General features: G+C 37.3%; 1 protein-coding gene and 1 non-coding gene across 3 annotated transcripts in view; both read left to right on the forward strand.

Moving 5' to 3' along the window:
• FMO1 (flavin containing dimethylaniline monoxygenase 1) overlaps positions 1-14,790 on the forward strand; it is a 34,219-nt gene that overhangs the window by 14,681 nt on the left and 4,748 nt on the right. For both annotated transcript variants that reach the window (XM_065936775.1, XM_065936774.1), the window contains 4 exons: positions 3,562-3,750; positions 7,006-7,168; positions 10,745-10,887; positions 13,939-14,138. In XM_065936775.1, the coding sequence (XP_065792847.1) occupies positions 3,562-3,750; positions 7,006-7,168; positions 10,745-10,887; positions 13,939-14,138 (695 nt within the window). The remainder of the gene's footprint in view (positions 1-3,561; positions 3,751-7,005; positions 7,169-10,744; positions 10,888-13,938; positions 14,139-14,790) is intronic.
• On the forward strand, positions 8,534-8,638 carry LOC136170166 (small nucleolar RNA U13). The gene has a single exon (XR_010663605.1). It is a non-coding gene; the product is annotated as a small nucleolar RNA U13 (small nucleolar RNA).

Raw genomic sequence — 14,790 nt, forward strand, 5'->3', positions numbered from 1 at the left:
GAGGAGGAAAGAAACAGAGCATGTTGGATTCCACCCTAAAAGCTGACATCTGTAATACATTCTTTCACAATAGGCTTCAGTGTTTCCTGTAAAGTTCTCTTCTTCTTGCCTTTTCAATTATCTTCCAAAATTTTGCAAAACAAAGTTGGTTTTGGTTTTTTTATTTCTTATTTTTGTTTGTGGGTTCAATTGTTTTAAGGTCTCCATGGCTTCATGACTTATCCAATTTCAGTGCATCTCCACTGCTCTTGACATCTGTGATACATTCTTTGACATTAGGCTTCATTGTTTCCTGTAAACTTCTCTTCTCCCTGCTTCTACAATTATCTTCCAAAATTTTGCAAAACAAAGTTGGTTTTGGTTTTTTATTTTCTATTTTTGTTTGTGGGTTCAATTGTTTTAAGGTCTCCATGGTTTCATGACTTATCCAATTTCAGTGAGTTTCCACTGCTCTTTGATTTTTAAACATGCCATTACTAAATGTACTTTAAAGTTTCTTGAACTATTTTTATGCAAGTCTTTACAACATGATATTATACACATCTCTACCCTTCTTTAACAGTGTATATTCCAAATTTATCCTTTTATTATTGCTAACTAGAAATCATCAGTATTAACAAAGTATTATTTACAATATGATGCTCTCAGATGCCAGAGAAAAGTGAATGAGCTTTGGTCACACACTAACTGATCCCAAAATGTTTATAACTGATGCTTTTCTCCTTACACTATAGTTGTTTCCCTTGCTTCTCTCACTTCTCGATATTACAGCTCTTTAGAGCTATTCACATTCTTTTCATTCCTATAACCCAGAAGAAACTTGATCATGTTTAACAACATCAAACCAACACTAAATTTAGTTCTAATACCTGGCTTCAAGTTTAAGGATGGTCTAAAGCTGTGCTGTCCAGTAAGATAGCCATCAGCCATATGTAACTGTGGAATGTAGTCGATTTGACTAACGGACTGAATTTTTTATTTCATTTCATTTTGATTAATTTTAATTTTAAAACCAATACTTCATTCAGTTATTGGAGAATTTTTACGCATTTGTTAGCAATTTTGGTATGCAAATCCACTTTTTCCAGTGAAAATGTAGCATTTGGATTCAGATTTGTAAAATATACACTAGACTTAAAACACTTAATATGAGAAAAAAAAAGCTCATACTTCATTAAAAATTTTGATTGATTACATATTGAAATTATAAAATTTTGAAATCATTGAGTATCCTCTTTACCTTTTTTAATGTGGCTGTTGGAAATTTTTACAGTGCATGTGTGGGCTACGTCCCACTCCTATCAGGTAGGACTGCTGTAAAGTCTTGTTACTCAAAGCATGGTCCATGACCAGTAGCTGTAATTCTCGAGCTGTGGAAAAGAATCAGGTTTGTTTGTTTTAATTTCCAAGGAAGTATAGACAATTATATTTGTGACATACAATAAAAAGAGCTATAACAAGGTGAAAATGAAACAAAACATAAATTCAAATTTCTTTGAAAGTATGTACAAGGCAATTACTGTAGAGAATCACTATTGTACTTGTAACTTTTGCCTAACAAAACATTATGTGAGAAATACCAGTTCTCCATTAAACACTTATAGGCACACTTTCTCTATGCATTGTACATATTAACACTTAAGGCTTATAATGTGGTAATTAAGCTTGCTTCTTGTTTGTCATTTTATCTAATCTGGATTGGATGGGCGACAACACTCCTTCCAAAACATAACATATATCTAAACCGTTTCTAAGTTTTGTTTAACATCACACATAGAGAAATGAGGCTCACAGAATATAAGAATGGAATGGAAAAAAAAATTCAAAGCAACCTCAGCAAGTTCAGGATATTCATTTTTTTAACTGCTATCCAAAATGAAGCAAGTGGCGCTGTATTTTTAAAACTTATCTTCAGTCCTTTATCAGTAGTAGTCATTTCTGACCACTTATTCTATAAAGTTATAATCAAATATCAATTATATTCCAAATAAAATAGCTTATAGTTTTTATGCACTTATGGGTAACAATTTTCAAACTAACCTTGAAATGTCACACACTGTAATGGAGTCCTACTCACATGACTACTACACAGTTCAAATCCCACACAACTCATCACATGACTTAGACAAAGCCAAGATGGATCCCGTTCATCACTAAAGAGTCCACATGCATGAATACTGAACAAAGTCGAATTATTGCTATAAAAGTTTTGAGACGCTTACCCTCAACTTCTGTACTTACATTGTCATAAACTAGTAGCAAAGAGTTCATACCAGTCTGGCTCTTTGAACAGCACTGCTTTAGATCTTCCTACAGAATAAAAGGTCAGGATTTAAATAGTCATCTTTCTCAGAAGCCATTTAGATTCTAGTTTTCTAGATATGTTCTGGATAAATGAGACTATCAGATGTGGAGCCACAAATAAGCAAGGTAAGGTGAACTCATCAGTTGATGAGATCTGTATCATTAATTCAAATTACAAAGATACGTTATAATTTTATTTTCTGTTAGATTCACACCTTTTGAGGGAACAAAGTACATCCTCTCCATATGTGAGGTTTATGTTCACATTTCTACTTGTTCATAAAAATAACTTTTATTTCACAGGAAAAAGGAACTATACATATCCAAGATGACAAATAATATTAAAATGCTAAGAACTTTCCCACTGAAATTAGAACAATCCTTTATAATACATCCAAAAAACAGACAATGTATATACCTAACTGAATAACTAAAACTGCCCACTATTCAGCCTTGTAGTATTAGTTGTCTGAGATGTTGTTATTTGCTAGTTATTTAAGTTCAAACTTGGATGGGAAATTTTTTAGCATTTTACCATTCGCAGTTGTCCAGTCTGGAAACCCTCGACCTGCTTCTTCTCCCAAACTTTAAATCTAATCAGTTGCACAATCTTATGCATTCTACCTTTCTGCTACCTAACAAATCCCATCTCTTTCAGTTTCAGCTGCCATCGCTTGTGCTCAGGTTCTCATTGGCAATTGTGTGGATTTGTGTTTCAAGTTCTTAACTAGCCTCATTCCCTTCCTTTCCGGATCCCTTTATCTTTTGTAAAACCAGAATTATCTTTTCAAAATTTAATACAAATCAATCTCTACAAAATTCAAATTCCTTAATTTTAGATACAAAATCCTTCATAATCTGAATGCCCTTTCTCCATAATCCTTTTGCCAATACCTCATGAAATCAACATACCTACCAACCGTTCATCATCTAGAAACTACCTTCTGAGTCTGGTGTGTTTCCATATTCTCCTTTATTTTGCAGTGATACTGTATAATTCTAGACAGGTAAGTTTATCCTATGTTTGTTAGCACATAATGATGAAATTGTAATTCTGATCATGATATTCATCATTTTTCAAGTTAAACGCAGGATACCAAATCCCATTAGGAAGTAGAAGGACACATACATAAATTGTCTGGGTCACCTTAATCTTAGTCAATGTTTCAAATGTCTAAAAATTAGTATTCATTTCATGTGTGTGCACGCAATATGCACACATGCATACATACTCATTTTCATGCACTGCTTGTATAGGAACATGTTGAAGAAGGCAGAGCCAGCCTCTACAAGTCTGTGGTTTCCAACAGCTGCAAGGAGATGTCTTGTTACCCGGACTTTCCATTCCCGGAAGATTATCCAAATTATGTGCCAAATTCTCAATTCCTGGATTATCTCAAAATGTATGCAAACCGGTTCAACCTCTTGGAATGCATTCAATTCAAGGTAAGAAAGGCACAAAACATCAGTTAGCAGTCAGGAAATATTTCCTACCTATTTTGTGTCATCTCTCTCTACCTGGGGCTCTATAAATGAGAGAATGAACTGGCAAGACCAATGACACCTGGTTGGATTCTTTTTCCCCTTTTACTTACAATCACCCTAAGTAAACCTGGAGATAGAAGTGAATATTTGGTCTAAGGATTCATGTGTAGAATTTTTTTTAGTTTGCAATGCTTCCATCCAAGTATCCAAGTGGACCTTAGAAATATCAAACTGCATTTTCAGTTTGGGCCAAATACCTATACACAGGAACATTGAGAACTTCCTACCAGCTGCTGGGTTCTCCCTTTTTATTGTCCGTTTATAGAAATGGATGTGTGCACTGGCTCATACACAAGAGAATCTCACTGTTTGAAGGAAAACTTTTCTAGATATCTTTGGAATTAGAAAAATCTTTGACATTGTTCTTCTCATTGACCATAACCACCTCCTTTCCCATTTTAGGGGAAGAGACAGGAGGTAGGTAGAAAGACAGAAGCAAATAAATATATCCTCTTTCTTTCTTCCTGTTTTTCCTTTCTCTGCAAGAAACACATGAAAATTCATGTGATTCTCTTCTCCTATTGCCCTCCCTATAAGAGGTAGGGATGGTTAGGAATTCATGGAGAATTACACAAAAAAAGTAACATGAGTGGAAAGATTGACCAAAACAAGTAGCATGTAAGATTCACATTCACAACCTTTAAAGTATGCCTGATCAAAATGAAATCACTATCTTGAAGAGATATCTGTATCTCCATATTCATTACAGCATTATTTACAAAGGCCAAACTATAGAAATAACTTGTGTCCATTGATGGATAAGTGGATAAAGAAATGTGATAGATGATTAATAGATAGGCAGATAGACAGACAATGGAACATTATTCAGCTATGGTTAAAAAAAAAAAAATTCTGTCACTTGCAAACACATGGATGAACCTTAAGGGCATTATACTAAATGAAATAACTCAGACAGAGAAAGACAAATTTGTATGATCTCATTTATAGGTAGAATCCAAAAAATAAAAAAGGACCTTCCCTGGCAGTCCAGGAGTTAAGACTCTGAACTCCCAATGCAGAGGGCATGCATTCAATCCTCAGTTGGGAAGTTAAACAAAGCCCCCCGAAGCATGGCCAAAGCAAGCAAACAAACAAACAAAAACCCAAACACAGAAATAGAGAACATACTGATGGCTGTCAGAAGTAGGCTAGGGAGTAAGGGAAGGTGGTCAAAAGGTATAAACTTCCAGTTATAAGACAAATTGGTTCTGGAGATACATTCTATACTGTGTAAATCAATTCTGGAAATGTATTGGTAATTATTAGGGCTTCCCTGGTGGCTCAGAGGTTAAAGTGTCTGCCTGCAATGTGGGAGACCCAGGTTCGACCCTGGGTCGGGAAGATCCCCTGGAGAAGGAAATGGCAACCCACTCCAGTATTCTTGCCTGGAGAATCCCATGGATGGAGGAGCCTGGTAGGCTATAGTCCACGGAGTCGCAAAGAGTTGGACACGACTGAGTGACTTCACTATTGGTAATTGTACCATACTGTATATTTGAAAGTTGCTAAGAGAATAGATCATGAAAGTTCTTATCAGAAGAAAAAAATTGTAACTATGTGGGGTGAGAAATGTTAACTAAATTTATTGTGGTAACATGTTATAATATGCACTCATGTCAAATCATTAGGTTGTACACTTTAAACTTATACACTGTTATATGTCAATTATATCTCAATAAAACTGGAGAAAATTAAAAGTACTCAAGTTGTCCAAAGAATATTTCATCCCACTTCCTTATTTTCCATGGGATAGAGTAAAAATAAAACTACCATAATCAATGGATATAATTCACAAAAATATTCTTTAATGTATCAGAATTTCTGAACCTGAAGCATTTCCTTTGCTACATTCTTTCCAAGCCTGTTTTAAAATAACTTAAAAACATATAAAACTGGTTGTTCACCAAAGTTTTAGGAAAGTACACGCAAGCAGCTATCTGTGAGAGGTTTTGTTTTTCCTTCCTCTCTATACATTTCCAAGTTTTCAATGATAAATTCAGTATTTTCAAGATAAAAATAAATTTTATTTTGAATGATTTTTTAATTAGCTGAAAATTTATACTTTAAAAAGACGATTGCTAATACAAATGTAGACCCCAACAAGCACTTCAAGTATGATAAACTAGACAGTGAACCATTAAGTGGGACTTGAGCAGCCTGTCCTCTTTGAAACCTGAAGAGGAAAATGAGGCAGCAAAGTCTCTTTTATGCCTTTAAATTTGACTTGTAAATTTCTTTTATATATTTTCTGAATCAGAACCTAGTACCCATGGACATACATGTACTCGAATAGAACAAAAATAGACTACAGTTGACCCTGGAGCAACATGGGTGATTAGAGGTGCCAACTCTGCACAATGGAAATCTCCCATTTCCTCCATTTCTGTGCTGTCTCTGCATCCACAGTCCACATCCATGGATCCAAACACTTATGAATCCTGTTTACTGTAATATTTACTGCTTTTTAAAAATCCACATATAAGTGGACCTACACGGTTCAAACCCATGTTGTTCAACAATCAGCTGTATTTGAAATTCAGACAACTCCACAGAAATTCACCCACAAAAAGAGCACTCTTCCATAGTTCCCTCAGTCTGGGCAAACTTCAGTACCATAGCCTATAAGGCCTTTCATAAGCTAAGATACTTGTGACCAGATTTATATTTTCAATTATATACTATCTATGTCTCTCTTAAAGGAACTGTTGAAAAGAATTGTCTCTTGAGTCCCTTTGCTGTTCACCTGAAACTACCACACCATTTTTAATTGGCTATACTCCAATACAAAATAAAAAGTTTAAAGTTGAAACAAAAGAGTTGCTTCTATAAGAACTAGACATGGCAGGAAAAGAATTTTAAAAACACAGAAAGACCTAGGTTATAATCTTGGTTCTATCACTCATTGTGAGACTTGGAGCAAATCACTTAAAATTTTTGGACCTGACCACCTCTCTTCAATACCCCTATACAACTCTAAGTTTAGAATACTTCCATCCAGAAAATTGTGATTAACCTGAGAGCCCAATTCAATGTCTAGGGTTATGCTTATTATATTTAGTCTGTGCTCAAGAACATTTGAAATAATTGGCATGTCAGCCAGCAAGCCCTTTCTGGAATCTTGAAAACTATTAACCATGTCTATGATTCTCTTTTCAGACAAAAGTCTGCAGTGTAAGAAAACGCCCAGATTTTACTGCCACAGGCCAATGGGAGGTAGTCACTCTGCGTGAAGGGAAGCAAGAGTCAGCCATCTTTGATGCTGTCATGGTCTGCACTGGTTATCTTACTAATCCGTATTTACCACTGGACTCCTTTCCAGGTATAGCCCTTTCTACAACTGACTTTAACTTGTCTTATGTGAGCCACCCTGATACTGGATTGTTCTGGAAATAAATTCTTATTGATTTCCTCCATTAAATAGTTATAAAGTAGTGAGGTAAGAGGGTTTTTTTCCCTGACCAGCGCTATTTGGCCAGATTCTGGCTTTCATCAGTTTCAAACAAGTTTTGAGTACCAAAGAGTAGAATGAATAACTACGAAGCAGTTTCATGCTTCACTGAAGTTCAATGTCCATCTCTAAGTGACTGGCGGCACCAGAAAACCTTCTAAGACACAGGAGGCCTAGACAGTTTGCTAGACACAGCAGTAGGGCATTGACAAAGATGAGAGGAGAGGTCACAAGCATCAATCTGTGAATAACGGAAAAAATAACTTGATTTTCGTTTGTTTGTGTCTATGGGTCACGGCAGTTACCTAGATCAAAGGTTTATGACACTGGGTAATAGTCACCAGGGGCATGAGTCTTGGGAGACAAATTAAGACATCTTTGGGCCTCAGTTTCTTCATCTGGCTTTTGCAACCATGATTCATTTATGTCAAACTTCAATTGGATTACAACTCAGAGGGAATAGAAAATCCAGTGGCTTGGTTTATTTAATCTGTAGCAAAGGATTCAAAAGGTTCAAACTTTAGCAAATTTTTCTCTGAATCATCTAAATATGACTTGTAGTGATCACAAGGCTCAGTTCACAATTAACTCACCTACCTCCAATGATACTTGGTCTGCCCCCAGCGGTTGCTGAAGTCAGGCCACGTTAAGATAAAACACACCCTGAAAACTGTCATAGACTATAATCACTGAATTGGAACGCAGTTCAGCCTTCTTCCTGGTACAGGAAACTCTTCAGCATCCCTGAGAAAGACTCAACAGCCTCTGCTTGAATGCATTCAACTATGAATTCTTTCCACCTCACCCATTTCTTGCCTACAGAGAAAACCCCTGAGTGGGCAAGTTACCCCAACCCCCAGTAGGAGTGCCTGGTACTGGATCACTCCAAGAATCCAGAGAATTTCATGACATAGAGAGTACACTGTGCTTATTGCTAAGAATATAGAAGTGGATAAGACAACACATAGCCTGCGTGAAAGGAATGAAAAGAGTTTTATAGGGGTCCAGTGGAGTAATCCCAGTCTACATATGACCTGTAGTGACAGCAATACCCACTTTACAACAAATTCATGTACTTGAAATGGTCCTGGACCTGCCCTGCAGATGTTACTCAAGTCAGGTCAGATTAGGATAAAGCATAGCTTGAAAGCAATGGAGCCAATGTGTTCAGTTTAAATAAGATGAGCTTGGGACCCAGGAGGTATAGATTCCCGGTTATACAATTAAGAAGCTATGATCCTTTAGCAGTTCATGGGCATGATGCTTGGGTGTTCACATTGTTGCATGACTTGTGCTCCTTCCTAAACCTTGTTAGGACACCAGCACATTACCCATCAGATGTTAAAAAAAGGAAAAAAGGCTATATAATCTTGGGCTTTACACTTAACTTTCTAAGCCTCTGTTTTCCTTCCTAGAAACTGAGGGGTTTTGACCTATCTTACCCAACATTATATATCACAAATCAAGCAAACAGAACTCTATAGTATTTGCCATCCTTCTCAATATCCATATTACCAGCCACTACCAATTGGTTATTTCAAATCCATGGCTGAATTGTTGTTAAGGAGCCTTTGAGCACTAAAATTTCATGACTTTAGACTTGAAATGGAGTCCTCCAAACCTCATCATCTCTCTCTCTGCCCCATAGCAGACTTACACACACCCTGGAGTAGCTGTTAATCATCACAAAAATTAAACTCATTTAAGTTATTCAAAAAACCATGTCATGAGTTCTGGAGGCAATTCGAGAAGAAAGTATTCCAAAAAGTCTTAGTAAATATAATAGGTATCACAGTTGGAAAAAATATATAACTTCCCAAAGTAACTTATTTTATTAATTCAGAAACCATATACATTCAGCTGTTTACTAACACAGCCACTTCACCTAACAAAAGTTCTTGCTCTGTTCTCCTGTGATATAAGTGGGGAAAGTATTTGTCTGATAGAAGACTCAAGCCACAGAGTCTCATAGTTGTTCACTTGTGATCCAAAAGAGCCTGATCCAGAGAGAATCTAAGATAATCCAACATTCATAGATAATGCTATTATTCTCATTAAACTTGTCCAGCTCTCCATTCCTGGCAGTTCTCGGATCCATATTGGGTCAAATATTGAGTTAAGTCAATATTTGAATTTGATTGCATTGTTGCTAAATTCAATATGACCTAGATTGTGGTTGCGTTTTAACTGAGATTCATGTTAGATTTCTAAAGATTTAAGGTGAAATAAAGAGTTACTGGGCCTTAACCAAGGCACTGATGTGCCACAGCATCCATATCCTGAGAATTCACCGAGAATCTAGATGTACTGTGATATTTTCTTTTAAAAACAAAAAATGTTCTTTGTACAGGATTGCTTTTGATCGTTTTATGCAACCTAAGAGTATTTTCCAAAACCCTCCACAAGCATTTGATGTTTCAGTGAGATTTGGCATCAACTGAGATGTCTTATCTAATTCAAATAGCTCTGATCCCGGTATAACTAACATAACTCCTTTTTCTCTGAGCCAACTCTGGCCGACTCAGTAAACCTAACCTGAGTTACCATCAGTCACCAAGGCGAACACACAAGGACCTTTCAAATTGGGACCATACTTTTATTTTCTTTTTAAAAAAAATTTTGGTTGTACTGGGTCTTTGCTGTGGCACTCAAATTTCTCTTGTGTCACACGGCCCTAGTAACCCTGCAGCATGTGGGATCTTAGTTCCCCAACCAGGGATGTGAACCTGCATCCCCTGCATTGGAAACCAGATTCTTAACCACTGGATCACTAGGAAAGTCCCATGTTTTTATTTCTTATTTCCCATATCATCTAGCACAGTGTCCGGCACATAAGAGGTATCCAAAAAGTTTGCTGAATAGAGTGGAAGCACTGACTCATAGTTCACTTAAACGTCTCTGCTCTTTCTCCTTGCTTATGAAAACTTCTAAATAATCAAATATTAGTAAACAGAGTATTTCTGTCCCATTCATTTCTATCAAATTTTAAAAGTAATAACTTCTTATGTTTAGCTTAATAAGTCTTAATGCCATGACTTTTTTTTTCTCTCTTTACTTCTTTTTTTTGTTTTTGTTTTTAGCAGAAAATGGTTTACTGCAGGGCAAAGCAAAGATGGGTGGGTCATGCTCAAAAACTTCGAAATCTCCAACGGGTTGGGGGGAGGATTTTTTTTACAGTACCATGATATTTTAACTTAGTAATCATCTAGTAAGTAAAACTAGAGGTCCATCTAGTGAGATGGAGTATCCCCATTAAATAAATAATCACTCACCAATTTCTCTATCTTGCATAATTATGTATCCATGTTTCAGATTTCCTTAAAATTGAGTATGTTATTAAAACAACCTAAATCACCCATCAAAAGGGTGTTATTAGCTGAATAATATGTGTGTTTCATTCACAGATCTTGTAAACTTTCTATCTGACTTCCTTTTTTTTTTCTATAGGTATAAATACTTTTAAAGGCCAGTATTTCCACAGCCGAGAGTATAAACATCCAGATATATTTAGGGACAAGAGCGTTCTTGTTATTGGAATGGGAAATTCTGGCACAGACATTGCTGTGGAGGCCAGCCACCTGGCAAAGAAGGTATGGTTCTTGGTGTTACCTAATGAGGAGCTTTATCTTAAGATGCATATCTCAAGCAAACTGTGTTTGACACCAAGATAGATGATGAAAGGAAAAAAGAATTCCTAAAACACACACACACAAACAGATTTTTTAGGTACTTTTTTCTTGAATGTTCGTAAATGTTACTATAAATTCCAGGTGTCATATTGTGTCATTTTTCCTTAAAAATTTGGGTTCTCTGACTTCTTATTTTTGCTATTTTCCCAGCCAAAATGAGTTACAGGAAGCATCTGCTTCTTACTCAGTCCCATTAGTCAGAAAATTCTGACTAATTTTTTCTTACTAAGATCTCCCATTTGCTCCTTCCTTTCTTTATTGATTGCCACCATCCTCATCAGGTCCATACCACCTCACGTGGAATCTATTACACTTTCCTTCTCACAATTATGGGAAGAGTTACTATTACTGGGGCTTGCTTACTCTGTACCAAGAACAGCACTAAAGGCTTTACTGCATGACCTCAGCCAATCATCAAAACAAGCCATGAAGTAGGTACAAGACTCCTTAACCACAAGTGAAGAAACTGAAACCTAGAGTTAAACAATCTGCCTAAAGGCACACCACCAGCAGCTGGTAGGGCCAGTCCTCAAACCCAAGTCTCTTCCATTCAAAGCCCCTGCTCCTAATTCTACCTTAAGTGCCTGTACTCCTGCCCCAGTCCAGCCCCCCACACACGACAATCCATCCAGACCCCCAACCACCAACAAACAAATCCTCTGAAAAGTCTGCTCTCCTTATGACACTCATGTTAAAAAACTAACAACTCCTCCCTACCTAAAAAAAAAAAGAAAAATCATTAATTACAGGGCTCTCCATCACCTGGTCCAGATCTGCCATTTTAACTTCCTCCTGCACTGGTTTCCCACATGATCATCAACTGAACGCTGACTGGTCTACTCTGTGACCTTTCCCACCCCCAAGCCTCAATTTTCCCCTTCACTCACACCATAGCCCTCCCTTCTGCAGTGCCCTTTTCTCTTTTACTACAATTTACATTTACATTTCCAGACACCTCTACCCAACACAAAATCATCTCTCCAGTATGAATTGATGTAATAACTGAAATTTACACTCCTCAGATGGCACTTTGAATTCTTGGTATTGCTCATTACCTTTTATGAGATTTCTCAGTTGGCGCTAGAGGTAAAGAACCTGCCTGCCAAATGCAAAAGAATTATGAAACTCAGGTTCAATCCCTGAGTTGGGAAAATCCCCTGGAGGAGGTCATGGCAACCCACTCCAGTATTCTTCCCTGGAGAATCGCAATGGATGGAGGAATCTGGTGGGCTACAGTCCACAGTGTCACACAGAGTTGGACATGATTGAAGCAACTTAGCACGGAACGGCAATTACCTTTTATATTTAGGCAAAATATATAGTATGTATTATTTATAGTAAGTATTTTCTTTCCAACTATGCTATGAACTCATTGAAAGCCATTCAGGTAACAAATCAATATTAGTTGTTGAATTCTGCTATACCAAATGTTGTACCAGGCATGGAGGATACACGGGAGAACAGAATAATCAAACAGGATTCCTGCTATCATAGATGGTATAGTCATGGGGAAAACAGATGTCATGTAAATAAGTGTAAATAATTAGATCAATAATTGCAAGAATGAAAATAGGTATGAGGGAAAAGAATTGGGAGTGTGTTCCTTTCTGGAACTTTAAAGAAGGAACTTGATAATTGATTGACTGATTTGGAGATACTTAGCAATTTGGTAGAGTTATCCCGAAGGAAGGAAAAGGAGGTTCTGAAGCAAAAATCAGCACAGGCCCATTCACAATGACCACCACATGTGAGTCATATATTACTACTTCTATTTCTCTAACCACTGGAAATTTCTTCAATCTGAAAACATGCTTTGGCACACACCATTTCTGTATTGACAAAGAAACTCCCCTTGTTTCAGAACATAATTCATTTCTACCAAAATATCATAACTGATTCTTCATCATGATGAAAAAAGGCAGGTACAAATATGTCTAATGTCAGAATTCCTGATGTGGCTGTAGTTCTTGCCACCATAAGGCTCCATCATATTATGAGGCTTCCTTGGTAGCTCAGATGCTAAAGGATCTGCCTGCAATGCAGGAGATCCAGGTTCTGTCTCTGGGTGGGGAAGATCCCCTGGAGAAGGGAATGGCTACCTACTCCAGTATTATAAGGTCAATCAAAATGTATCATAAAAGTACTAACACTGCAGCTATGGCCACCATGCCCCAGTGTATTGGAAGAGAAAACAGGCATTAAACCAGTTGTTTTGTAATTTGCAAAGCAACAGATCGGTTGAGTAAATTTTTCAATTTTAAAAAGTTATACAGACAACTCTTTGTTGTATAGGTTCCAAAGCAACTATTATTAGCTTAATGAACTAGGTCAGCTGATAAACTCAAATAGTCAAATAATCTGTTTTTTAAAAATCCACCAAAACTAGTTGTATTACTGAATTTTACTATCAGTTCTAACAATGCTTTATGTTGAAACCCTTTGCAGACAACTTTTAGCTGCACTGCGCAGCATGTGGAATCTTAGTTCCCTGGATAAAACCTGTGCTTCCTGCATGGGTTTGATCCAGGAAGGCAGAGTCTTAACCACTGGACCACCAGGGAAGTCCCTGCAGACAACTTTCAGTTGCATCCTTGCCCTGCTCTTGTTTATAATCACTAGCATACAAAGTTGTTATCACCTATTCACTATCTTCTCACATGAGATTCTAAGTTCCTACGGCCAACCACAATATATAATTCACCATGGTGTCTAGCACTGAGCCTGGCAGATAAAAAGTGCTCAATAATATGTGCTAAGGTGTTTTAATACTCTAGATACTCAAACCATTATCTCAAAAGAATAAAGTGGGAGTTAGAGAAGCCAAAACTATCTTGTCAGGGAAGTATTTTGGGGGTGGCTGGCTATTTGGTGCCTTTCAACTCATGAAAATAATCTGACAGAACCAGCCCTGTTCACTGTGTCAAACTGAGTGACCTCTTTGATTGCTTCTAGGTGTTCCTCAGCACCACCGGAGGGGCATGGACAATCAGCCGTGTCTTTGACTCAGGGTACCCATGGGACATGGTTTTCATGACACGATTTCAGAACACATTCAGAAATTCTCTTCCAACTCCAATTGTGAATTGGTTGATAGCGAAAAGGATGAACAGCTGGTTCAATCATGCAAATTACGGCTTAATACCAGAAGACAGGTAAATGCAGAGGGGTTGCGGAAGGCTGTTAGGGAGAAGGGGCATTGGTCCTTCCAGCAGCCGTAATACAGCAACAAGACTGAGTATGAAGGAAAACTTCCTATAAATTACTTAGTCATAATGGCTAACTGTTTTCAGTGCTTGGTAAGTAGAATTATGTGATACATAACTGTCAACAACCCTTTAAAGTAAACCATATAACCTCCCTTTCAGAGTGGGTATACTAAGACAGGGAAATTCAGTCACTTGCCCAAGTTAATCTAGTACCAAGCAGACTCTGTGACCTTGGCAAGTTACATAAACCTTAGTTGCAGCAATCAAAAGAGAATAATTTCTCTATGACTCTTCCAACAAAAACAACACATTTGCCTATTTCACAGTGTGGGAAAAATTTAATCCTTCACCATATTTCAAAGGACAGTGCCTTCTTCAGATGACCTTGATTTCAGTCTTATCCTTTCAGTTACAGCCCATTACTTAACCCATTAACAAGTACCAGTGGTTTTATTTTACTTCCTCATTCATTTACTCTGTACAATGATATTCCATTGCCGGGGTAGCACCACAGCCTGGAGATCCTGTCTGATCTTCCCCCAGATTCCACTCTGGACCAGGATTGATCAGGTGGCACCCAAGCCACCAGGGTTGGGAG

The sequence above is a fragment of the Muntiacus reevesi genome, chromosome 5 (genome assembly GCF_963930625.1).
Source record: "Muntiacus reevesi chromosome 5, mMunRee1.1, whole genome shotgun sequence".
Classification (NCBI taxonomy): domain Eukaryota; kingdom Metazoa; phylum Chordata; class Mammalia; order Artiodactyla; family Cervidae; genus Muntiacus; species Muntiacus reevesi.